The 27610-nt window shown below is 41.4% G+C and overlaps 1 protein-coding gene across 2 annotated transcripts in view; it reads left to right on the top strand.

Moving 5' to 3' along the window:
* The window catches only part of peli3 (pellino E3 ubiquitin protein ligase family member 3), a 24034-nt gene extending 4779 nt beyond the window's left edge, over positions 1-19255 (top strand). Inside the window, exons 2-7 of one of the 2 annotated variants that reach the window (XM_041782494.1) lie at positions 10956-11153; positions 12093-12222; positions 12321-12422; positions 13111-13332; positions 13652-13840; positions 18549-19255. In XM_041782494.1, the coding sequence (XP_041638428.1) occupies positions 10981-11153; positions 12093-12222; positions 12321-12422; positions 13111-13332; positions 13652-13840; positions 18549-19148 (1416 nt within the window). In that variant the 5' untranslated portion in view covers positions 10956-10980 and the 3' untranslated portion in view covers positions 19149-19255. Of the gene's footprint in view, positions 1-10952; positions 11154-12092; positions 12223-12320; positions 12423-13110; positions 13333-13651; positions 13841-18548 lie in introns of both variants that reach the window. The other variant, XM_041782493.1, reaches the window with a different exon arrangement.
* Positions 19256-27610: the final 8355 nt, after the last annotated feature.

Genomic DNA, 27610 nt, shown 5'->3' with positions numbered 1-27610 from the left:
CCATCATCATCATCATCATCATCACTACACCATCATCATCATCATCATCATCATCACTACACCATCATCATCATCATCACTACACCATCATCATCATCATCATTACCATCATCATCATCATCAACATCATCCTCACTACACCATCATCATCATCATCATCATCACTACACCATCATCATCATCATCATCATCATCAATACCATCATCATCATCAATACCATCATCATCATCACTACTTCATCACTATCATCATCATCATCACCATCATCATCATCATTACCATCATCATCATCATCATCAATACCATCATCATCATCACTCTTCATCACCATCATCATCATCATCACTACACCATCATCAGCATCATCATCATCATTACTATCATCATCATCATCATCATCATCATCAATACCATCATCATCAACACTACATCATCATCATCATCACTACGTCATCACATCATCATTACAATCATCATCATCACTCTTCATTACCATCATCATCATCAACATTACTACATCATCATCACCATCATCATCACCATCATCATCATTACCATCATCATCATCATCACTTCATCATCGCCATCATCATCACCATCAACATCATCATCACCATCATCATCATCATCACCATCATCATCATCACCATCATCACCGTCATCATCATCAACATCGTCATCACCATCATCATCACTACATCATCATTACCATCATCATCATCATCAGTACATCATCATCATCATCACTACACCATCATCATCATCATCATCACTACACCATCATCATCATCATCATCATCATCAGTACATCATCACCATCATCATCACCATCATCATCATCATCAGTACATCATCACCATCACCATCATCATCATCATCATCACCATCACCATCATCATCATTACCATCATCATCATCATCACTACATCATCACATCATCATCACCATGAACATCATCATCATCATTATCATCATCATTACCACATCAGCATTATCACTCGATCATCACCATCACCATCATCATCATCACCATCACCATCACCATCATCATCATCACCATCACCATCATCATCATCATCACCATCACCATCACCATCATCATTATTACCATCATCATCATCATCACTACATAATCACATCATCATCACCATCAACATCATCATCATCATCATCATCATTACCACATCATCATTACTACATCATCACCTTCATCATCATCACCATCATCACCACCATCATCATTACCACCATCATCATCACCATCATCATCATCATCATCATCATCATCATCATCATCACCACCATCATCATCACCATCATCATCATCATCATAATCATCATCATTACCACATCATCATTACTACATCATCAGCTTCATCATCATCACCATCATCATCATCATCACCACCATCATCATCACCACCATCATCATCACCATCATCATCATCATCACCACCATCATCATCACCATCATCATCATCATCATCATCATCATCACCATCATCATCATCATCACCATCATCATCATCACCATAAACATCATCATCATCACTACATCATCATCACCATAAACATCATCATCATCACTACATCATCATCACCATAAACATCATCATCATCACTACATCATCATCACCATCATCATCATCACCATCAACATCATCATCATCACTACATCATCATCACCATAAACATCATCATCATTACTACATCATCATCCTAATAAACATCATCATCATCATCACCATCATCATCATCATCAGTGCATCATCACCATCACCATCATCATTACCATCATCATCATCATCACTACATCATCACCATCATCATCATCATTATCATCATCATCATCATTACCACCATCATCATCACCACCATCATCATCACCATCATCATCATCATCATCATCATCATCATCACCATCATCACTACATCATCATCACCATCATCATCATCACCATCATCATCATCATCATCACTACATCATCATCACCATCAACATCATCATCATCACTACATCATCATCACCATCAACATCATCATCACCATCACCATCATCATCATCACTACATCATCATCACCATCAACATCATCATCATCACCATCATCATCATCATCATCACCATCATCATCATCATCATCATCACCAACATCACAACATCTTCATCACCATCATCATCCTCATCCTCATCATCATCATCATCATTACCATCACCATCATCATCATTTCCATCATCCCCATCGTCATCATCATCATCATCTTCACCATCATCATCACCATCATCACCATCATCATCACCATCATCGTGATTACATCATCACCATGATCATCATCATTACCATCATCATCATCATCAGTTCATCATCACCATCACCATCATCATCATTACCATCATCATCATCATCAGTACATCATCACCATCATCATCACCATCATCATCATCATCATTATCATCATCATCATCATCACTACATCATCACCATCACCATCATCATCATCCCCATCACCATCATCACCATAAACATCATCATCATCATCATCATTTCCATCATCACCATTGTCATCATCATCATCATCACCATCATCATCACCACCATCATCATCACCACCATCAGTATCATCACCATCAACATTACAACATCATCGTCACCATCATCATCATCACCATCATCATCATCATCATCATCACCATCATCATCATCATCATCACCATCATCATCATCACCATCATCACTACATCATCATCACCATCATCATCATCACCATAAACATCATCATCACCATCATCATCATCATCATCACTACATCATCATCACCATCATCATCATCACCATAAACATCATCATCACTATCATCATCATCACCATCATCATCATCATCATCACTACATCATCATCACCATCAACATCATCATCATCACTACATCATCATCACCATCAACATCATCATCACCATCATCATCATCATCATCATCACTACATCATCATCACCATAAACATCATCATCATCATCACCATCATCATCATCACTAAATCATCATCACCATCAACATCATCATCATCACCATCATCATCATCATCATCATCATCATCATCATCACCATCATCCTCATCACCATCATCATCATCACTATCATCATAATCATCATCATCATCATTACCATCATCACCATCATCATCATTACCATCATCATAATCATCATCATTACCATCATCATCATCATCATCATCATCATCATTACCATCATCATCATCATTACCATCATCATCATCACTACATCATCACCATCATCATCATCATCATTATCATCATCATCATCATTACCATCACCATCATCATCATCATTTCCATCATCATCGTCACTTCATCATCACCATCATCATCATCATCATTACATCATCACATCATCATCATCATCATCATTACCATCATCATCACCATCAACATCATCATCATCATCATCATCATCATCATTACCACATCATCATTACTACATCATCATCACCATCATCATCATCACATCATCGTTTTAACATCATCACCATCATCACCATCATCATGATCATCATAACTACATCATCATCATCACTACATCATCAACATCATTAATGTTATCACTACATCATTGTCACTACATAATTATCATCATCTTCTTTAATAACATCAATACATCATCATCACTACATCATCATCACTTCATCACCATCATCATCATCATCTTCTTCTTCTTTAATATTATCACTACATCATCATCATCATCTTCTTCCTTAATAATATCAATACATCATCATTACTACATCATCATCATCATTCTATATGATCATCTTGAAAAATCATTGAGGTTATTAACAAGACAGGAGTATTTAAAATGCTCTGACCAATCAGAGAGAGGGATGAAGCCTGACCATCAGCATAATCATATTTTAGTGTATCATCCCTTTTAAAAGTTTGAAACACTGTCCTAAGACGGTCCACTCTTTTTTTATGTAGTTATCAATGACACATTTATCACATTCATTTCACCTGGTTATATTTCACTGTAGATATATCTGGTATATTTTTTGGAAAATTTATTATTATGTCTTATTATATAGTATTTTTTACTGTGGTATATTTTGTATTATATTGATGTATATTATATTATATTTTATGATATTATAATACATTATGTCATTTCCGTTAAAATGATGTTTGTCAGGGTTTACATCACAAGATTAACATCATTTTTAGATTCTCACTCTGGAAAATCAGGGATTTTGTTTTTCTCCTGATATACTATTGTTTAGTCAAGCTCTTGATTAGAAAATCTTCTTTCTGAATATGTTGAAACATTTCTCTGCAATTGTTTTTGATAATATCTTCATCTTCATGCTGTGTCCTTCTACTGTAAACTTTGGACTCAGTAAACTGGACTGGTTTATCTCTGGCCTGGGTGTTTGCAGAGATCCTAGTTTCTGAACATTTGAAAGCTGTTAGTAAACAGGGGAGTATAACAGTGGTTATTCTGTCTTTATAGGACCATGTTAATATGAGGTCATCTCCTTTTTAGTTTTTGGGCACACATGCCTCATGCAGAGGACATATAGACCCCGGATGGACTGGTGTGAGTCCTTTTGTCTCTTGAAGGGTCTGGACATTGTTGGATTGTCTGAAGGGTCTGGACATTGTTGGTTTTGTCTGAAGGGTCTTGGCATCGTTGGGTTGTCTGAAGGATCTGGACATTGTTGGGTTGTCTGAAGGGTCTGGACATTGTTGGTTTTGTCTGAAGGGTCTGGACATTGTTGGTTTTGTCTGAAGGGTCTTGGCATCGTCGGGTTGTCTGAAGGATCTGGACATTGTTGGGTTGTCTGAAGGGTCTGGACATTGTTGGGTTGTCTGAAGGGTCTGGACATTGTTGGGTTGTCTGAAGGGTCTGGACATTGTTGGTTTTATCTGAAGGGTCTGGACGTTGTTGAATTGTCTGAAGGGTCTGGACATTGTTGGGTTGTCTGAAGGGTCTGGACATTGTTGGGTTGTCTGACGGATCTAGACATTGTTGGGTTGTCTGAAGGGTCTGGACATTGTTGGATTGTCTGAAGGGTCTGGACATTGTTGGTTTTATCTGAAGGGTCTGGACATTGTTGAATTGTCTAAAGGGTCTGGATATTGTCGGATTGTCTGAAGGGTCTGGACATTGTTGGTTTTGTCTGAAGGGTCTGGACATTGTTGGTTTTGTCTGAAGGGTCTGGGCATCGTTGGGTTGTCTGAAGGATCTGGACATTGTTGGGTTGTCTGAAGGATCTGGACATTGTTGGGTTGTCTGAAGGGTCTGGGCATCGTTGGGTTGTCTGAAGGGTCTGGACATTGTTGGTTTTATCTGAAGGGTCTGGACGTTGTTGAATTGTCTGAAGGGTCTGGACATTGTTGGGTTGTCTGAAGGGTCTGGACATTGTTGGGTTGTCTGACGGATCTAGACATTGTTGGGTTGTCTGAAGGGTCTGGACATTGTTGGATTGTCTGAAGGGTCTGGACATTGTTGGTTTTATCTGAAGGGTCTGGACATTGTTGAATTGTCTAAAGGGTCTGGATATTGTCGGATTGTCTGAAGGGTCTGGACATTGTTGGTTTTGTCTGAAGGGTCTGGACATTGTTGGTTTTGTCTAAAGGGTCTGGGCATCGTTGGGTTGTCTGAAGGATCTGGACATTGTTGGATTGTCTGAAGGGTCTGGACATTGTTGGTTTTATCTGAAGGGTCTGGACATTGTTGAATTGTCTAAAGGGTCTGGATATTGTCGGATTGTCTGAAGGGTCTGGACATTGTTGGTTTTGTCTGAAGGGTCTGGACATTGTTGGTTTTGTCTGAAGGGTCTGGGCATCGTTGGGTTGTCTGAAGGATCTGGACATTGTTGGGTTGTCTGAAGGATCTGGACATTGTTGGGTTGTCTGAAGGGTCTGGACATTGTTGGTTTTGTCTGAAGAGTCTGGGCATTGTTGGGTTGTCTGAAGGATCTGGACATTGTTGGGTTGTCTGAAGGATCTGGACATTGTTGGGCTGTCTGAAGGGTCTGGACATTGTTGGGTTGTCTGACGGATCTAGACATTGTTGGGTTGTCTGAAGGGTCTGGACATTGTTGGATTGTCTGAAGGGTCTGGACATTGTTGGATTGTCTGAAGGGTCTGGACATTGGTGGGTTTGTCTGAAGGGTCTGGGCATCGTTGGGTTGTCTGAAGGATCTGGACATTGTTGGGTTGTCTGTAGGATCTGGACATTGTTGGGTTGTCTGAAGGGCCTGGACATTGTTGGTCTTGTCTGAAGAGTCTGGGCATTGTTGGGTTGTCTGAAGGATCTGGACATTGTTGGGTTGTCTGAAGGATCTGGACATTGTTGGATTGTCTGAAGGGTCTGGACATTGTTGGGTTGTCTGAAGGATCTAGACATTGTTGGGTTGTCTGAAGGGTCTGGACATTGTTGGATTGTCTGAAGGGTCTGGACATTGTTGGGTTGTCTGAAGGGTCTGGACATTGTTGATTTTGTCTGAAGGATCTGGACATTGTTCAGTTGTCTGAAGGGTCTGGACATTGTTGGTTTTTTCTGAAGGGTCTGGACATTGTTGTTTTTTTCTGAAGGGTCTGGACATTGTTGGATTGTCTGAAGGGTCTGGACATTGTTGGGTTGTCTGAAGGGTCTGGACATTGTTGGTTTTGTCTGAAGGGTCTGGACATTGTTGGACTGTCTGAAGGGTCTGGACATTGTTGGGTTGTCTGAAGGGTCTGGACATTGTTGGTTTTGTCTGAAGGGTCTGGACATTGTTGGACTGTCTGAAGGGTCTGGACATTGTTGGGTTGTTTGATAGGTGTATCCACCATTCATTTGACATGGCTTATGAGCCTTTTCTTTGGTTTCTGTAGATCCAGGACCGTTCTTTTGGAGTCACAGCCTGGGATGATGGTTCCTTTTTTGTTTATGGGGGGACTTGAGCACGTACTCTGACTTTCAGGATTTCTGCACCCTGGAATCAGAATGTTGATCTCAGGGTGCTCTGTCTGATTGCTGAGTGATGGATTCATGAGGAGCATGGAGGAGCAGGTCCAATCTATTTGCGTTCTTTGATGACCTTCAGGCTGACTTTGTCACCAATCTTGTCTCTAAGTTTTATGGCCAGGATGTCAGAAGGAGCTCAGACTAGAGCTGCTTCTTCATATGGAACAGTGTTAACTGAGGGAGTTCAGATCTCTGACCAAGATCCTCCTGGTCACCCTCTTGTGGAGGTCTTCCTGGCAGGCCAAACTGAGAGGAGCCCCCTGGGCAGACCCAGAACTCTCAGTAGGGATGATATATATATATATATATATATATGCATGGGGCTTCCCCAGAATGAGCTTGATACCATTGCTGGGTAGAGAGAGAGAGAGAGAGAGAGAGCTGAAGGGGGAGTGTGGGTGAGTGTGGGGGAGGGAACAGCTGATAACATGTAGGACTTGTACAGTAGAGTTACATAAGGAGCAGCAGACACAGTGAGGATCAAACACAACAAATCTGTGAGTCATGATATTACATGAGAGATGAAAATAAATCCTTCTCTCTATATCAAATATAGCATTAACGACAATAATTGTTAATAAGAGTGTGAAGGAAAATATGTTATCTTTATTTAAACATGAGGAAAAAAATAGGAGTTTAAATTCAGCTCATCATTCACTGCAGAGTTTCTGAGAATTCTTCATGTAGCCGACTAAATTTAGCTCTGCCCTCACACACAGTTTTATATTTAGATAGATAGACCTCCAAGGGGGTGAATATTTTATATAGGCTCTGTATGTGTATGGCTTGAAATGTAATGATAAAATTGTCAATATCAAAAACAAAATTTGATTACTCAAACAGTAAAGAAGTAGAGAACACTTTAACATCTTTTTCAACAGTACACTGAAGTATCTGACTGAAAAATGATTAAACACAGTGGTGCTGGTGTTATTTCTGACATTTCTGAAACCAAACTGATAAAAATCTGAATTTTATGACTTTTAATTAGCTCAAATGGACATCCATCTATTCAGAGACCACTCCCAACATTCAGAGACCACTCCCAACATTCAGAGACCACTCCCAACATTCAGAGACCACTCCCATCATTCAGAGACCACTCCCAACATTCAGAGACCACTTTCATCCATTCAGAGACCACTCCCATCCATTCAGAGACCACTCCCATCATTCAGAGACCACTCCCATCCATTCAGAGACCACTCCCATCATTCAGAGACCACTCCCATCCATTCAGAGACCACTCCCAACATTCAGAGACCACTTCCATCCATTCAGAGACCACTCCCAACATTCAGAGACCACTTTCATCCATTCAGAGACCACTCCCATCCATTCAGAGACCACTCCCATCCATTCAGAGACCACTCCCATCATTCAGAGACCACTCCCATCCATTCAGAGACCACTCCCATCATTCAGAGACCACTCCCATCCATTCAGAGACCACTCCCAACATTCAGAGACCACTTCCATCCATTCAGAGACCACTCCCAACATTCAGAAACCACTTTCATCCATTCAGAGACCACTCCCATCATTCAGAGACCACTCCCATCCATTCAGAGACCACTCCCATCCATTCAGAGACCACTTTCATCCATTCAGAGACCACTCCCATCCATTCAAAGACCACTTTCATCAATTCAGAGACCACTCCTATCCATTCAAAGACCACTTTCATCCCTTAAGAGACCACTCCCATCCATGCAGAGACCACCCCCATCTCTCAGAGACCACTTTCATCCATTCAGAGACCACTCTCATCCAATCAAAGACCACTCCCATCCATTCAGAGACCACTCCCATCCATTCAAAGACCACTCCCATCATTCAGAGACCACTCCCATCCATTCAGAGACCACTCCCATCCATTCAGAGACCACTTTCATCCATTCAGAGACCACTCCCATCCATTCAAAGACCACTTTCATCAATTCAGAGACCACTCCTATCCATTCAAAGACCACTTTCATCCCTTAAGAGACCACTCCCATCCATGCAGAGACCACCCCCATCTCTCAGAGACCACTTTCATCCATTCAGAGACCACTCTCATCCAATCAAAGACCACTCCCATCCATTCAGAGACCACTCCCATCCATTCAGAGACCACTCCCATCCATTCAAAGACCACTTTCATCAATTCAGAGACCACTCCTATCCATTCAAAGACCACTTTCATCCCTTAAGAGACCACTCCCATCCATGCAGAGACCACCCCCATCTCTCAGAGACCACTTTCATCCATTCAGAGACCACTCCTATCCATTCAGAGACCACTCCCATCCATTCAGAGACCACTTTCATCCATTCAAAGACCACTCCCATCCATTCAGAGACCACTCCCATCCATTCAGAGACCACCCCCATCTCTCAGAGACCACTTTCATCCCTTCAGAGACCACTCCCATCCATTCAGAGACCACCCCCATCTCTCAGAGACCACTTTCATCCATTCAGAGACCACTCTCATCCAATCAAAGACCACTCCCATCCATTCAGAGACCACTCCCATCCATTCAAAGACCACTCCCATCCATTCAGAGACCACTTTCATCCATTCAGAGACCACTCCCATCTCTCAGAGACCACTCCCATCCATTCAGAGACCACTCCCATCATTCAGAGACCACTTTCATCCATTCAGAGACCACTCCCATCCATTCAAAGACCACTTTCATCCCTTCAAAGACCACTCCCATCCATTCAGAGACCACTTTCATCCCTTCAAAGACCACTCCCATCCATTCAGAGACCACTTTCATCATTCAGAGACCACTCCCATCATTCAGAGACCACTTTCATCCCTTCAAAGACCACTCCCATCCATTCAGAGACCACTTTCATCATTCAGAGACCACTCCCATCATTCAGAGACCACTCCCATCCATTCAGAGACCACTTTCATCCATTCAGAGACCACTCCCATCCATTCAAAGACCACTTTCATCCCTTCAGAGACCACTCCCATCCATTCAGAGACCACTCCCATCATTCATAGACCACCCCCATCTCTCAGAGACCACTTTCATCATTCAGAGACCACTCCCATCATTCAGAGACCACTCCCATCTCTCAGAGACCACTTTCATCCATTCAGAGACCACTCCCATCATTCAGAGACCACTTTCATCCATTCAGAGACCACTCCCATCATTCAGAGACCACTCCCATCCATTCAAAGACCACTCCCATCCATTCAGAGACCACTCCCATCCATTCAAAGACCACTCCAATCATTCAGAGACCACTCCCATCTCTCAGAGACCACTTCCATCCATTCAGAGACCACTTTCATCCATTCAGAGACCACTCCCATCCATTCAGAGACCACTTTCATCCTTTCATAGACCGCTCCCATCCTCTCCTGCACTGCTTCAGCTCCAAAAGCTTCTGCTTTAGAAACACCAGTGTTGGATTCAACGGCCCAAATAGGTAGTGCTCAGGTCCACCAAGTTCCACCACCACACTACAGCCTGCTTCAGGGGACTCTGGAGGGGAAAATCCTCCACCTCTAAAGATCGCTCTGAGGCAGTACTGCTGTGGGACTCTTTCACTTTCTGGCAAGGGGACATCACTGTCACTTCCCCCTCATCTGCAAAACCCTGTTCTTTTCCCCTCCCTCCTCTCAGTACCATTTAGACTTTAAAACAGTTTCACATAGAGATCAAATCAAATGTTTAGACCAAAGTTTCATTGTGAGGGTCTAAGAAGCACACTTGGTTCTGTAATAGAAAGGTACCAAAAAACAAAGGACAGTACAGATCAGTTATTTTCAAACCTTTAACAACTTGTGAAAGTGAAAACTATACCGAACCACATGGTGGAAACACAGTTTTGGTTTTAGTCTAGTATTAGCCTAGTGTTGCTCAGACAGACCTCGGTCCAGACTTCCTCTGAAAGAGCCCTCTTTGTCTCTCCAGCAGTGTGCCCCAGCTCAGTCCGGTGGTTATGGTTTTGGAGGGCAGCTCGGAGGCGTTGTGTCCCCCCCCATCTCTGGAGCTGAGGCCGTCCTGCAATAAGAGCCAGCCCTCTCCCCCGCTGGGCTCCAGCTCTCAGCCCCACGACGAAGTCTTCCTTGACGACAAGGAGCCTATCAAGTACGGGGAGCTCATTGTTTTAGGGTAAGAGAATAATCAATCATTATTATTGATTTTATGCACACTGACATGATATACTGTACCTGGTTTTTATGAACATATGAAGATTGTATATTTACACTGCTGTGAAAAAATGGTCCCTCCTGATTTCTTATTTATTGCATATTTGTAACACTTAATTGTTTCAAACTCATTTAAATATTAGACGAAAAGCTGAGTTCATTTTGACTCTGCACACCGAGACCTGATTACTGCCAGACCTGTTGGATCCAGAAACCCCTTAAATAGAACCTGAATAGAATCCAAGGCCAAAACCGCTGCTGAGCAAAAAGAACACAAAGGCTCATCTCACATTTGACTAAAAACATCCTGATGATCCCCGAGACTTCTGGGCATTTGATCAAAGAACATTAGACCATGTCCAAGGTTATGGAGCAGGACAGTGATCCCAAACACACCAGCAAGTCCACCTCTGAATGGACTTAAAACTAAATGAAGGTTCTGGAGTGGCCCAGTCAAAGTCTGGACTTAGATCTGACTGAGATGCTGTGGCATGACCTTAAACAGGCCGTTCATGCTGGAAAACCCTCCAATGTGGCTGAATTAGAACATTTCTGCAGAGAAGAGTGGGACAACATTCCTCCACAGTGATGAGAAAGACTCACAGATAGTTATTACAAACCCTTGCTTCAGTTGTTGCTGCCAAGGATGGAACAACCAGTTATTAGGTTTAGGGGGAATAACTTTTTCACAGAGGACCAGGTGGGTTTGGATGGATTATTTCACTCAGTAAATGAAATCATTGTTTAAAAACTGACTTTTGTGTTAACCCAGGTTATCTTTGTCTAATATTAGAATTTATTTAATGATCTGAAACATTTAAGTGTAACAAATATGCAAAAAAAAAAAAAAAAGAAATCCATATTTAAACATGGTTCTGTTTATGTATTTAATGTTCTTCAGACACAATGGCTCCCTGGCTAACGGAGATAAAGGTCGTAGAAGAAGTCGTCTGGCTCTTTTTAAACGGCCAAAAGCAAATGGAGTCAGACCTGATGTCATCCACAACGTGTCCACCCCCCTGGTGTCCAAGGTGTGTCACTGCACCATCATCATACCCGGGGTCAAAGATGAAACCTGATAAAGTTAATGTGGCATGAATTCAGTTCCATTACTTGTTTGTGTTTACAGGCTCTCAGCAACAAAAGTCAGCACAGCATCTCATACACTCTGTCGAGGAGTCACTCTGTCATCGTAGAATATACACACGACAACAACACGGACATGTTCCAGGTCAGCACCAAAACCCAAAACCAAAAACACAGACATCCTAAAAGAAAAGCAACTGTGATGTTGAACTATATGAACAACTAAACCCAGCAAAACTTGACCTGACAGACCACCAATCAACTGACCAGGACCATACCAACCAATACCAGACAAACCATGACCTGACAGACCACCAATCAACTGACCAGGACCATACCAACCAATACCAGACAAACCATGACCTGACAGACCACCAATCAACTGACCAGGACCATACCAACCAATACCAGACAAACCATGACCTGACAGACCACCAATCAACTGACCAGGACCATACCAACCAATACCCAACCAACCCAGACCTGACAGACCAACAATACAGCGATCAAGACCAAACCAACCACTACTTAACCAACCCTGACCTGATCAACCACCAGACAACCAACCAGGACAATGCCAACCATTCATTTCCCACTAACTGTGACCTGACCTTCCTCAAACCAACCAAGCAGGACCAAACAAACCACTTACCAACCAACCCTGATGTAAACAACCACAAAACAACCAACCAGGAAGAAACAAACCACCACCCAATCTTCCAGGACCAAACAAACCAGGATCTGACTCTGGATTCCGTAGGAATCTGTTCACTTTTGATTCTTCTCATTGATGACCCTGAACTGTGTCTGAGGGATCCTTCTCTCTTTCTCAGATTGGTCGGTCCACAGAGAGCATGATTGACTTCGTGGTCACAGATACGGCGGGCAGTAGCAGTGGTGGGGGACAAGGTGGTGGTGCTGCTGGTGAAGGAGGGGGCGGAGCTCAGAGCACCATCTCTCGTTATGCCTGTCGTATCATGTGTGAGCGCAGCGCCCCCTACACCGCCAGGATCTATGCTGCTGGCTTTGACTCCTCCAAGAACATCTTCCTTGGGGTGAGTACAGAACTTGGAGGGGGGGTACTAACTAGGGTTAACTCAAGGTCAAGAGGACCTGACTCTGTCCTAAACCTACAGCTAATGATGCAGTCATGAACAGTATATTAAAGCCTTTGTGATCTTAGCAATTAAACATTAATTGTTTACCCTTAGTAAACCACGTCAGTGAGCTTAAACACAGAGAGATTACAGAGAAACTGTGATTTGATTGGCTGAGAGCTGATCAGAGATGAATTTGACTCTGAGCTAAAAGAAGAAACAGAAAAGCTGAGTCAGCTGACTGTCGACCTCTATAGCTGTGTCTGTATCTGTGCAGGAGCGTGCTGCTAAATGGCGGACGTCAGACGGGCTGATGGACGGTCTGACCACTAACGGCGTGTTAGTAATGCATCCGGCGGGGGAATTTGTGTGTGAGCCAGCGCCCGGCGTGTGGAGGGAAATCTCCGTGTGTGGAAATGTGTTTGCTCTAAGAGAGACTCGCTCCGCCCAGCAAAGAGGAAAACTGGTAAGGAGCAGGGGCTGATGGGAAAATTATTCCTAACACTATCTATCTATCAATCTATAACTGTTTATATACAGTTCCCTAGAAAGGTATAAGAACAATGGGCCCAATTGGGTCCTTTATTTTTGCTTTACAGTAAAAACATTTGGGATTGACATCAATAGATGAATAGCCTAACCCTAACCCTCTTTTTCTTTGACTAGGAATTTACATCTGGATCTGATCCACAACTTAGAAGATAGAACCATTTGTGTGAGCAAAAGTATTGGAAAACATGACTAACAGGTGTGTTTAGTTGCCTAGGTGACCTGCTCTTTAGTGGGTGTTGCTGATATCACTAACAGTTAACAGTTAACAGTAGATGGTGATACCTTCACTCCTGTCCTCTGGAGGTTGTTGCTGATGTCACTAACAGTAGATGGTGATACCTTCACTCCTGTCCTCTGGAGGTTGTTGCTGATGTCACTAACAGTAGATGGTGATACCTTCACTCCTGTCCTCTGGAGTTTTTTTATGGTCTTACCCTACAACCCTCACAATGGTTCTGTAATCAACTGCTGCTGTCTTTCTTGGCCTGCCTGTTTGGTATCTGTTACTGAGTACACCAGTGGTTTCTTTCTTCCTCAGGACATTCCTAATGGTTGTCCTGGCTATGGCCAATGTTTGTGCAGTGGCTCTGACTGATTTACCATTTTCTCTTAGCTCCACAATAACTTGTTTTTACCCATAGACAGCTCTCTGGTTTTCATGTCGGTAACATCTCTCACTATAAATGCAGTCTGCACAGACAAACCCAATTCTGAAACTTAGTGTAGACATTCAGTGCTATTTATTGGTTTAATATTCAGTAAAATAGGAGACACCTGGGCAACAAAACTCACCTGTCAGCCACATGTTCCAGTACTTTTCCTCATATGAAAATGGGTGGGTTGAAACATAGAGTGCCGTCTTCTAAACTGAATCAGATCAAGATTTCAACACTTTTATGATGACTGTAACCCTAGTATGATCATTGATTATCAGTTATTGATGATGACTGTAACTCCACTATGATCATTGATCATCAGTTATTGATGATGGCTGTAACCCCACTATGATCATTTAGAGAATTATTGATTATCAGTTATTGATGATGACTGTAACCCCAGTATGATCATTGATCATCAGTTATTGATGATGGCTGTAACCCCACTATGATCATTGATCATCAGTTATTGATGATGGCTGTAACCCCACTATGATCATTGATCATCAGTTATTGATGATGGCTGTAACCCCACTATGATCATTGATCATCAGTTATTGATGATGGCTGTAACCCCACTATGATCATTGATCATCAGTTATTGATGATGGCTGTAACCCCACTATGATCATTGATCATCAGTTATTGATGATGGCTGTAACCCCACTATGATCATTGATCATCAGTTATTGATGATGGCTGTAACCCCACTATGATCATTGATCATCAGTTATTGATGATGGCTGTAACCCCACTATGATCATTGATCATCAGTTATTGATGATGGCTGTAACCCCAGTATGATCATTGATCATCAGTTATTGATGATGGCTGTAACCCCAGTATGATCATTGATCATCAGTTATTGATGATGGCTGTAACCCCAGTATGATCATTGATTATCAGTTATTGATGATGGCTGTAACCCCAGTATGATCATTGATCATCAGTTATTGATGATGGCTGTAACCCCAGTATGATCATTGATTATCAGTTATTGATGATGACTGTAACTCCACTATGATCATTGATCATCAGTTATTGATGATGGCTGTAACCCCACTATGATCATTTAGAGAATTATTGATTATCAGTTATTGATGATGACTGTAACCCCAGTATGATCATTGATCATCAGTTATTGATGATGGCTGTAACCCCACTATGATCATTGATCATCAGTTATTGATGATGGCTGTAACCCCACTATGATCATTGATCATCAGTTATTGATGATGGCTGTAACCCCACTATGATCATTGATCATCAGTTATTGATGATGGCTGTAACCCCACTATGATCATTGATCATCAGTTATTGATGATGGCTGTAACCCCAGTATGATCCTTGATCATCAGTTATTGATGATGGCTGTAACCCCAGTATGATCATTGATTATCAGTTATTGATGATGACTGTAACTCCACTATGATCATTGATCATCAGTTATTGATGATGGCTGTAACCCCACTATGATCATTTAGAGAATTATTGATTATCAGTTATTGATGATGACTGTAACCCCAGTATGATCATTGATCATCAGTTATTGATGATGGCTGTAACCCCACTATGATCATTGATCATCAGTTATTGATGATGGCTGTAACCCCACTATGATCATTGATCATCAGTTATTGATGATGGCTGTAACCCCACTATGATCATTGATCATCAGTTATTGATGATGGCTGTAACCCCAGTATGATCCTTGATCATCAGTTATTGATGATGGCTGTAACCCCAGTATGATCATTGATCATCAGTTATTGATGATGGCTGTAACCCCACTATGATCATTTAGAGAATTATTGATTATCAGTTATTGATGATGACTGTAACCCCAGTATGATCATTGATCATCAGTTATTGATGATGGCTGTAACCCCACTATGATCATTGATCATCAGTTATTGATGATGGCTGTAACCCCACTATGATCATTGATCATCAGTTATTGATGATGGCTGTTACCCCACTATGATCATTGATCATCAGTTATTGATGATGGCTGTAACCCCACTATGATCATTGATCATCAGTTATTGATGATGGCTGTAACCCCACTATGATCATTGATCATCAGTTATTGATGATGGCTGTAACCCCACTATGATCATTGACCATCAGTTATTGATGATGGCTGTAACCCCACTATGATCATTGATCATCAGTTATTGATGATGGCTGTTACCCCACTATGATCATTGATCATCAGTTATTGATGATGGCTGTAACCCCAGTATGATCATTGATCATCAGTTATTGATGATGGCTGTAACCCCAGTATGATCATTGATTATCAGTTATTGATGATGACTGTAACTCCACTATGATCATTGATCATCAGTTATTGATGATGGCTGTAACCCCACTATGATCATTTAGAGAATTATTGATTATCAGTTATTGATGATGACTGTAACCCCAGTATGATCATTGATCATCAGTTATTGATGATGGCTGTAACCCCACTATGATCATTGATCATCAGTTATTGATGATGGCTGTAACCCCACTATGATCATTGATCATCAGTTATTGATGATGGCTGTAACCCCACTATGATCATTGATCATCAGTTATTGATGATGGCTGTAACCCCAGTATGATCCTTGATCATCAGTTATTGATGATGGCTGTAACCCCAGTATGATCATTGATCATCAGTTATTGATGATGGCTGTAACCCCAGTATGATCATTGATCATCAGTTATTGATGATGACTGTAACCCCAGGATGATCACTGATTATCAGTTATTAATGATGACTGTAACCCCAGTATGATCATTGATCATCAGTTATTGATGATGGCTGTAACCCCACTATGATCATTTAGAGAATTATTGATTATCAGTTATTGATGATGACTGTAACCCTAGTATGATCATTGATTATCAGTTATTGATGATGACTGTAACTCCACTATGATCATTGATCATCAGTTATTGATGATGGCTGTAACCCCACTATGATCATTAAGAGAATTATTGATTATCAGTTATTGATGATGACTGTAACCCCAGTATGATCATTGATTATCAGCTATTGATGATGACTGTAACCCCACTATGATCATTGATCATCAGTTATTGATGATGACTGTAACCCCACTATGATCATTGATCAACAGTTATTGATGATGACTGTAACCCCAGTATGATCATTGATCATCAGTTATTGATGATGACTGTAACCCCAGTATGATCATTGATTATCAGCTATTGATGATGGCTGTAACCCCAGTATGATCCTTGATCATCAGTTATTGATGATGGCTGTAACCCCAGTATGATCATTGATCATCAGTTATTGATGATGACTGTAACCCCAGTATGATCATTGATTATCAGCTATTGATGATGACTGTAACCCCACTATGATCATTGATCATCAGTTATTGATGATGACTGTAACCCCACTATGATCACTGATCAACAGTTATTGATGATGACTGTAACCCCAGTATGATCATTGATCATCAGTTATTGATGATGGCTGTAACCCCAGTATGATCCTTGATCATCAGTTATTGATGATGGCTGTAACCCCAGTATGATCATTGATCATCAGTTATTGATGATGGCTGTAACCCCAGTATGATCATTGATCATCAGTTATTGATGATGGCTGTAACCCCAGTATGATCATTGATCATCAGTTATTGATGATGGCTGTAACCCCAGTATGATCATTGATCATCAGTTATTGATGATGGCTGTAACCCCAGTATGATCCTTGATCATCAGTTATTGATGATGGCTGTAACCCCAGTATGATCATTGATCATCAGTTATTGATGATGACTGTAACCCCAGGATGATCACTGATTATTAGTTATTGATGATGACTGTAACCCCAGGATGATCACTGATTATTAGTTATTGATGATGACTGTAACCCCAGTATGATAATTTAGAGGACCATTTATTATCAGTTACTGATGACGACCTTTAACTCCCCAGGTGGAGAACGAGTCAAACACGCTCCAGGACGGCTCCCTGATTGACCTCTGTGGGGCGACATTGTTGTGGCGGACGCCGTCTGGGCTCCGTCACACGCCCACCCTGAAGCAGCTGGAGTCGCTACGGCAGGAGCTGAACGCGGCCCGGCCTCAGTGTCCCGTAGGCTTCAACACGTTGGCCTTCCCATCGCTGGCTCAGCGGGAGATTGTGGACAAGAAGCAGCCTTGGGTCTACATGAACTGCGGCCATGTGCACGGGTACCACAACTGGGGCTACAGGAAGGAGAAGGGCCCTGCCGGCCCTGGGGGCACCGCCCCTCCCAGCACTGGAGAGAGGGAGTGCCCCATGTGCCGCCGGGTCGGCCCCTATGTGCCGCTGTGGCTGGGCTGTGAGGGGGGCCTTTATCTGGATGCGGGGCCTCCAACACATGCTTTCTGCCCCTGTGGCCATGTTTGCTCAGAGAAGACTGTGGGGGGGTGGAGCCAGATCCCCTTACCCCATGGTACGCACGCATTCCATGCCGCCTGCCCCTTCTGTGGCACCTGGTTGACGGGCGAGCAGGGCCATATCAAACTGATCTTCCAGGGCCCAGTGGACTGAGAGCGGGGCCCAGGGGCTACATAAAAGACTGCAAAGCTGCTGACTCAACAATCGAGAATTCAAACACCTGTACCAGAAACCTGTAAATAAATGTGTTGTCATGGAAACACGTCCGTCTGTTTATGTATGACTTATGTTATATGCGTAAGATGTCGATTCCACCACATCGAGGCACTAAACTCAAACAGGAACGATAATAAGAAGATAGCAGGAAAACTGCTAAGCCTGTCTAAAATTAAGAACTGTCCAATGAAAACATCTCTCCAGGCAGCATTCATACTAAACAGGAATATGCAAATAAAAAGGAAAATGCAGATAATAGGAAACCACAATTAAAAAGGAAACCTCCATTATACAGGAAACCACCATTAAACAGGAAACCACCGTTAAACAGGAAACCACCATTAAACAGGAAACCACCGTTAAACAGGAAACCACCATTAAACAGGAAACCACCACTATACAGGAAACCACCATTAAACAGGAAACCACCATTAAACAGGAAACCACCATTATACAGGAAACCACCATTATACAGGAAACCACCATTAAACAGGAAACCACCATTATACAGGAAACCACCATTATACAGGAAACCACCATTAAACAGGAAACCACCATTATACAGGAAACCACCATTAAACAGGAAACCACCATTAAACAGGAAACCACCATTATACAGGAAACCACCATTAAACAGGAAACCACCATTAAACAGGAAACCACCATTATACAGGAAACCACCATTAAACAGGAAACCACCATTAAACAGGAAACCACCATTATACAGGAAACCACCATTAAACAGGAAACCACCATTATACAGGAAACCACCATTATACAGGAAACCACCATTAAACAGGAAACCGCCATTAAACAGGAAACCACCATTATACAGGAAACCATCATTAAACAGGAAACCACCATTATACAGGAAACCACCATTATACAGGAAACCACCATTAAACAGGAAACCACCACCATACAGTTAACCACCATTAAACAGGAAACCACCACTATACAGGAAACCACCATTAAACAGGAAACCACCATTAAACAGGAAACCACCATTATACAGGAAACCACCATTAAACAGGAAACCACCATTAAACAGGAAACCACCATTATACAGGAAACCACCATTAAACAGGAAACCACCATTATACAGGAAACCACCATTAAACAGGAAACCACCATTAAACAGGAAACCACCATTAAACAGGAAACCACCATTAAACAGGAAACCACCATTATACAGGAAACCACCACCATACAGTTAACCACCATTAAACAGGAAACCACCACCATACAGGTAACCACCATTAAACAGGAAACCACCATTAAACAGGAAACCACCATAATACAGGAAACCACCATTATACAGGAAACCACCACCATACAGTTAACCACCATTAAACAGGAAACCACCACCATACAGGTAACCACCATTAAACAGGAAACCACCATTAAACAGGAAACCACCATTATACAGGAAACCACCACCATACAGTTAACCACCATTAAACAGGAAACCACCACCATACAGGTAACCACCATTAAACAGGAAACCACCATTATACAGGAAACCACCATTAAACAGGAAACCACCATTATACAGGAAACCACCACCATACAGTTAACCACCATTATACAGGAAACCACCACTATACAGGAAACCACCATTAAACAGGAAACCACCATTATACAGGAAACCACCATTAAACAGGAAACCACCATTATACAGGAAACCACCATTAAACAGGAAACCACCATTATACAGGAAACCACCATTAAACAGGAAACCACCATTATACAGGAAACCACCACCATACAGTTAACCACCATTAAACAGGAAACCACCACCATACAGGTAACCACCATTAAACAGGAAACCACCATTATACAGGAAACCACCATTAAACAGGAAACCACCATTATACAGGAAACCACCACCATACAGTTAACCACCATTATACAGGAAACCACCACTATACAGGAAACCACCATTAAACAGGAAACCACCATTATACAGGAAACCACCATTAAACAGGAAACCACCATTATACAGGAAACCACCATTAAACAGGAAACCACCATTATACAGGAAACCACCATTATACAGGAAACCACCATTAAAAAGGAAACCACCATTAAACAGGAAACCACCATTATACAGGAAACCACCATTAAACAGGAAACCACCATTATACAGGAAACCACCATTAAACAGGAAACCACCATTAAACAGGAAACCACCATTATACAGGAAACCACCATTAAACAGGAAACCACCATTAAACAGGAAACCACCATTATACAGGAAACCACCATTAAACAGGAAACCACCATTAAACAGGAAACCACCATAAACAGGAAACCACCATTATACAGGAAACCACCACTATACAGGAAACCACCATTAAACAGGAAACCACCATTATACAGGAAACCACCATTAAACAGGAAACCACCATTATACAGGAAACCACCATTATACAGGAAACCACCATTAAACAGGAAACCACCATTAAACAGGAAACCACCACTATACAGGAAACCACCATTAAACAGGAAACCACCATTATACAGTAAACCACCACCATACAGGAAACCACCACCATACAGGTAACCACCATTAAACAGGTAACCACCATTAAACAGGAAACCACCACCATTAAACAGGAAACCACCATTATACAGGAAACCACCATTAAACAGGAAACCACCATTAAACAGGAAACCACCATTAAACAGGAAACCACCATTATACAGGAAACCACCATTAAACAGGAAACGACCACCATACAGGAAACCACCATTATACAGGAAACCACCATTAAACAGGAAACCACCATTAAACAGGAAACCACCATTAAACAGGAAACCACCACCATACAGGAAACCACCATTATACAGGAAACCACCATTAAACAGGAAACCACCATTAAACAGGAAACCACCATTAAACAGGAAACCACCACCATACAGGAAACCACCATTATACAGGAAACCACCATTAAACAGGAAACCACCATTATACAGGAAACCACCATTAAACAGGAAACCACCATTATACAGGAAACCACCATTAAACAGGAAACCACCATTAAACAGGAAACCACCACCATACAGGAAACCACCATTATACAGGAAACCACCATTAAACAGGAAACCACCATTAAACAGGAAACCACCATTATACAGGAAACCACCATTATACAGGAAACCACCATTAAACAGGAAACCACCATTATACAGGAAACCACCATTAAACAGGAAACCACCATTATACAGGAAACCACCATTAAACAGGAAACCACCATTAAACAGGAAACCACCATTATACAGGAAACCACCATTAAACAGGAAACCACCATTATACAGGAAACCACCATTAAACAGGAAACCACCATTAAACAGGAAACCACCATTATACAGGAAACCACCATTATACAGGAAACCACCATAAACACACTCTTAGAAATGAAATGTTGATTTTACTTAGCTAAGTTATGTCAACTGGTTCCACAACACTGTGTTGTTTAAAATGCAAAAGCAAAACACTATTAACATGAACAACACATATCAAGTAAATCTAACTTAACTATCTTACTTTAAAGCTACATAATATTACTACATTGCATAACCACAACAACATTATGTTGGATTTACTGACACTACATTAAGTCAACTTAATTTGATTGAGTTTAACTAACTTAACACAGATGAACATTATTAATGTGGTAGGTTTGTGTTAATGCAACACCTTAGTTGTACTGGTGAAATCAAAAAGTTAAATTAATACAATTTAAGTTGCAGGGCTGCACAGTGCACTGAAAAAAATGTTTTGTTGGTCCTACTCAGTTTTATTAATTTTAGCAGTTGCACTAAAGAAATTTGCCTGGATTCCACATATGTTTTTTTAAGTTGACTCAACTTATTATTTTTAAGTAATTCCAAATTAGAGGTATATTTGCTCAAATTTAGTACATTGTAAAGCAGGATGAGTATAGGTAACTGCTTAATTTAAAGCGTCAAATATTACTCACTGATAAAAGGTTTTTTACGTTACTTTTTCACCTAAGGTGGACTGACTTGTGCAGTCATTTGCAGTAATGACTGTTAGTCATCCACTGAATCAGTAGGTGAAATTACACCAATGTCTAAACACCATTTACCATTCATTGACTGTCTCCTGTAGGCGGGACCTCTTTAATTGAGACAGCAACTTTACTCATGGTGCATTTTATTTAAATATTTATTTAACCTTTATTTAACCAGGAGAAAACCTCTTTGAGATTAAAACACATTTAAATCAGTGAAACAAATGTAATAATTATACGTTACAAATACTAAGGGTCAAAATCAGTTTTTTCAGTGTGGCACGCAAGTGGCGATGGTTGCTTTGCTCCATAGCTACTGCGCATGTCTGAGAATGTGTCATAGTAGAGTATCTTTGCGTGCGTGTTTAAGTGAGATGGTTATGTTCGTTTGAATCAACTGTGTTTTGTAGCTTTGAAATCTCTTACTATTAAGTTATTCCAATGAAACCTTGTTTTAGTTTTCTGTAAAAACTTAAAAAGTTATAGTAATTTTAACACAATAAAGTTGCATAATATGAACAACATCACTATTTCATTTCTTAGAGTGCAGGAAACCACCATAAACAGGACACCACCATTAAACAACCTTGATTACTAAAACTTCCTGTGCTACATGTTATTGGTATGTGGTCATAAACCAACATATCCAGTATACACTTAACTCTTCCTTTGATTCCATACCGTGATTTTGAGATAATCTGAACATAACTTGTCGTGACCTAACATAGTCTGATAAATCAACAGGAACACAGGTCTATGTATGGCAGTAGGCTGTCATAAATGTTCTTTTAGTTTAGTTTTGGAACAAGTAAGTGAAGCTCTGTAAAGAATAATGCGCTATATTGTCAAAAGTATTCACTCACCCATCCACATAATGTAAATCAGGTGTTCCAATCACTTCCATGTCCACAGGTGTATAAAATCATCACCTAGGCATGCAGACTGTTTCTACAAACATCAGTGAAAGAATGGCTCGCTCTCAGGAGCTCAGTGAATTCCAGCGTGGTACTGTGATAGGATGCCACCTGTGCAACAAGTCCAGTGGTGAAATTTCCTGGCTCCTAAATATTCCACAGTCAGCTGTCAGTGGTATTAGAACAAAGTGGAAGCCATTGGGAATGACAGCAACTCAGCCACCAAGTGGTAGGCCACGTAAAATGATGGAGCGGGGTCAGAGGATGCTGAGGTCATAGTGTGCAGAGGTTTCTGCACACTATGCGCAGCTTTCTGCACATCTTTCTGCAGAGTCAATGGCTACAGACCTCCAAACTTCATGTGGCCTTCAGATTAGCTCAAGAACAGTGGTAGAGAGATTCATGAATGGGTTTCCATGGTAACGGCTGCATCCAAGCCATACATCACCAAGTGCAATGCAAAGCGTGGGATGCAGTGGTGTAAAGCACGCCGCCACTGGACTCTAGAGCAGTGGAGACGCCTTCTCTGGAGTGGCCAATCGCACTTCTCCATCTGGTAATCTGATGGACCAGTCTGGGTTTGGTGGTTGCCAGGAGAACCGTACTTGTCTGACTGCATTGTGCCAAGTGTAAAGTTTGGTGGAGGGGGGATTATGGTGTGGCCAACATAATGGTGTGACATCCAGTCAAAGGATGTCACCTAAATTCATATATGAGTCAAGGCAGGTGAGTGAATACTTTTGGCAATATAGTGTATGTTCACATTTATGTTTTCATCATCAAAGTGTTTCTAAGTCTTTTCTGTACAATGCCAATGACATAAGAGGATCTGACAAAGCCAAGTTTTATACAGTTTCAGGGGCAAAATAATTTCTACCACAGACATGCAAATCTTAATTTTGATACAAAACTCTGAATACAAATGAAGAAATCAGAACAACGTTACTGTTAAAATGGTCAACGACTGAGAAAGAGCGGAGCACTCGCTGCATCATATTTGGAAAAAAGCAACTGGTCTTACAAACTGCTTTTGGAGCTTCAGTATTTTATGAAGGTAAGTTGCCCAGGCAATATTGCAATCTGATAAATATGCATAAATTAAAGAATATCACAATGTTAAAATCAAGTGTTGTTAACAAACCTTCATATTTGCCTTCAGATTCCAGGAGAGTTAGCGACCTTTCTGCAGACAAAACCAACATGTTCTCTCCAGGCGAGTTTGTCATCGATCTGAATAAAACTCATCTTCCATCTTTGTCCATGTAGAGCAGTGATACTCAGCATGTGGCTCTAGAGCCACATGGGGCTCGTTTGTGATGATCTGTGGCTCTTTTTTGTCTAAATTTGAAATATTATTCCCCTGGGAAACCATAAAACAGGGAAACTTTGAATTATCAGTTGAGATTTGTTTTCTTAAACAGTAGTCTTTAATTGTCAAACTTAACTGTCAACCTTTATTTTTGTCTATATTTTCAATTCCCTCATTCGTATTCTTTTTGCCCCTTTTTACCCTTTTTGCCACTATAATCATATTTTTTCCCTCTTTCACCAGTTTTCACCTTTCAGACTGCTTTTTGCAAATTGCATTTTTCCCCCTTTCTTGACACTTTTTGCCCATTTAAGGTGCCTCTTGCCATTACATGTCACTTTTCACTCACTTTCCCCTACCTTTTTGTTTCTTTCTGCCAATTTTAGTCACTTTTCACTGATTTTTGCCACATTTTTGCTGCTTTTTTAGCATTATTGCCACCTGTAAGTCTTTTTTTGTCACCTCACCCATTTCTGCCACTTTTTCTCCACATTTTTTTGTCACTTTTCACCCAGTTTTTTGTCATTTTCTGCCTATTTTACCCCCTGTTCACCACTAAGATCAGTGGTTCCCAACCTTTTTTACATTGAGCCCCCCTTCACATATCTAAGACGAGCTGTGCCCCCCTCCCCCAGGACCCACGAGGAAAAAAGTGACATATTGCTGTCAAAAATACACATTTACAGCCAGATACAACAGCCCAAACCACACGTGCTATTAGCAACAGACCTTGGTATGAACCATTCATTTGAGTTTTAGGTAGTTTAACAGAACCTCATTTTAACAACCTCAGAGCAGACAGGTCAAAGCACCCCCTGAAATCTCTGGCGGCCCCCCCAAGGGGGTCCTGGACCCAAGGTTGGGAACCATGGACTTAGATTGTGGCTCTTGCAAAGGTATTTTTCAACAGTTTGACTCTTTGGTTGAGCAGGGTTGAGGAACACTGTTGTAGAGGCTCATTTTTTACTGTCATATTGAACATTTAGCCTAGCATGACTTAGCCTCACACACCTGTCCATACCTGTGCACACATACAGAGTTCTTCCTCACCCATTGAGGTGGGGAAGGAGAGGTGCCCCTGCTCTCCCCCCAAAGATTGTTGGCCAAGGACTTGTGGATGTCCCTGGCCTTTCCCCGTTTGGGGGATGGGACCCCAACTTTCTACAAAGACAGTTAACAGAGAGATATATGTAAATTAAACTGTAAATGTATAAATGTAGACATACATATAAACTTCCTTACCTCAGGCTTTTGCTCCTCCACAGTCTGGTGGATGGCCTTTAGGACCTCCTCCCTCTACTCCTCATCCTGAAAGTCACAGAAGGTTTGGGCCAAAATAAAGGAGTGCTCTGACCATTAAAGGCCCTGCAAAGTCAAAATAAATCTGTATTTAGGTTTGTCATATGATAGATCACTGTGTTATGAACCCCCAGGTCAAATTTCAGTCACATAAAGCATCTCCAAGTTTATAAAATGAAGCTTCAAATCATGAAAACTGAGGCAGTAAAATCTGCTCCAGGATGGTGTGGGCGTGTCTGTTGAATGAGCCACGCCCACTCAGGACACGGGTAGTCTGCAGCATTAACCCCCTCACTCATGGTGTCATACTTGGAAAAATATTTTCCCCTAAAAACATGAACCAGTAAATAAAACATGCAGAACTATAACTGTAATGAAACATGAACATTATAGAACGGTACAAGAGTACAAGACTGAATTCATTTGCACAAAATGAACCAGAAGTCCCTGCTCCAGGCGACTGCTTCCTTCCACAATATTGTAGTGTTAGAGGGGCGGGGTCATTCTCTACTGTGGGCTCATGACATCGTGAGCCCACATATTGGCCCCGCCCACATGAAACCAAGCCAGAAAAGAGGTGAAATGGCCTAAATCCAGAATTCAGTCTCATGTAGATCTCAGAGTTTTCACATGTTTACAGCAACCAGATTCCAACATTTCTGGAGTGTTCAGACAAATTACGCGTATGGATCACTAGCATACATCCTAATCTAGTCAGTTCTAGGCTCTCCTCTTTGCGTCACTCATTCCTCTCCCTCTTCCTGGGACGACGATGGGCTGCTCTCTTCTTGAGGAGGCAAGTAATGGAGGCAGAGGAGAACTGGGCAAGTCCCTCCC

This window comes from Cheilinus undulatus, unplaced genomic scaffold, assembly GCF_018320785.1.
Source record: "Cheilinus undulatus unplaced genomic scaffold, ASM1832078v1 Contig5, whole genome shotgun sequence".
NCBI lineage: Eukaryota > Metazoa > Chordata > Actinopteri > Labriformes > Labridae > Cheilinus > Cheilinus undulatus.
The sequence above is the reverse complement of the archived record's forward strand: the minus strand, read 5'-3'. Positions and strand labels throughout refer to the sequence as shown.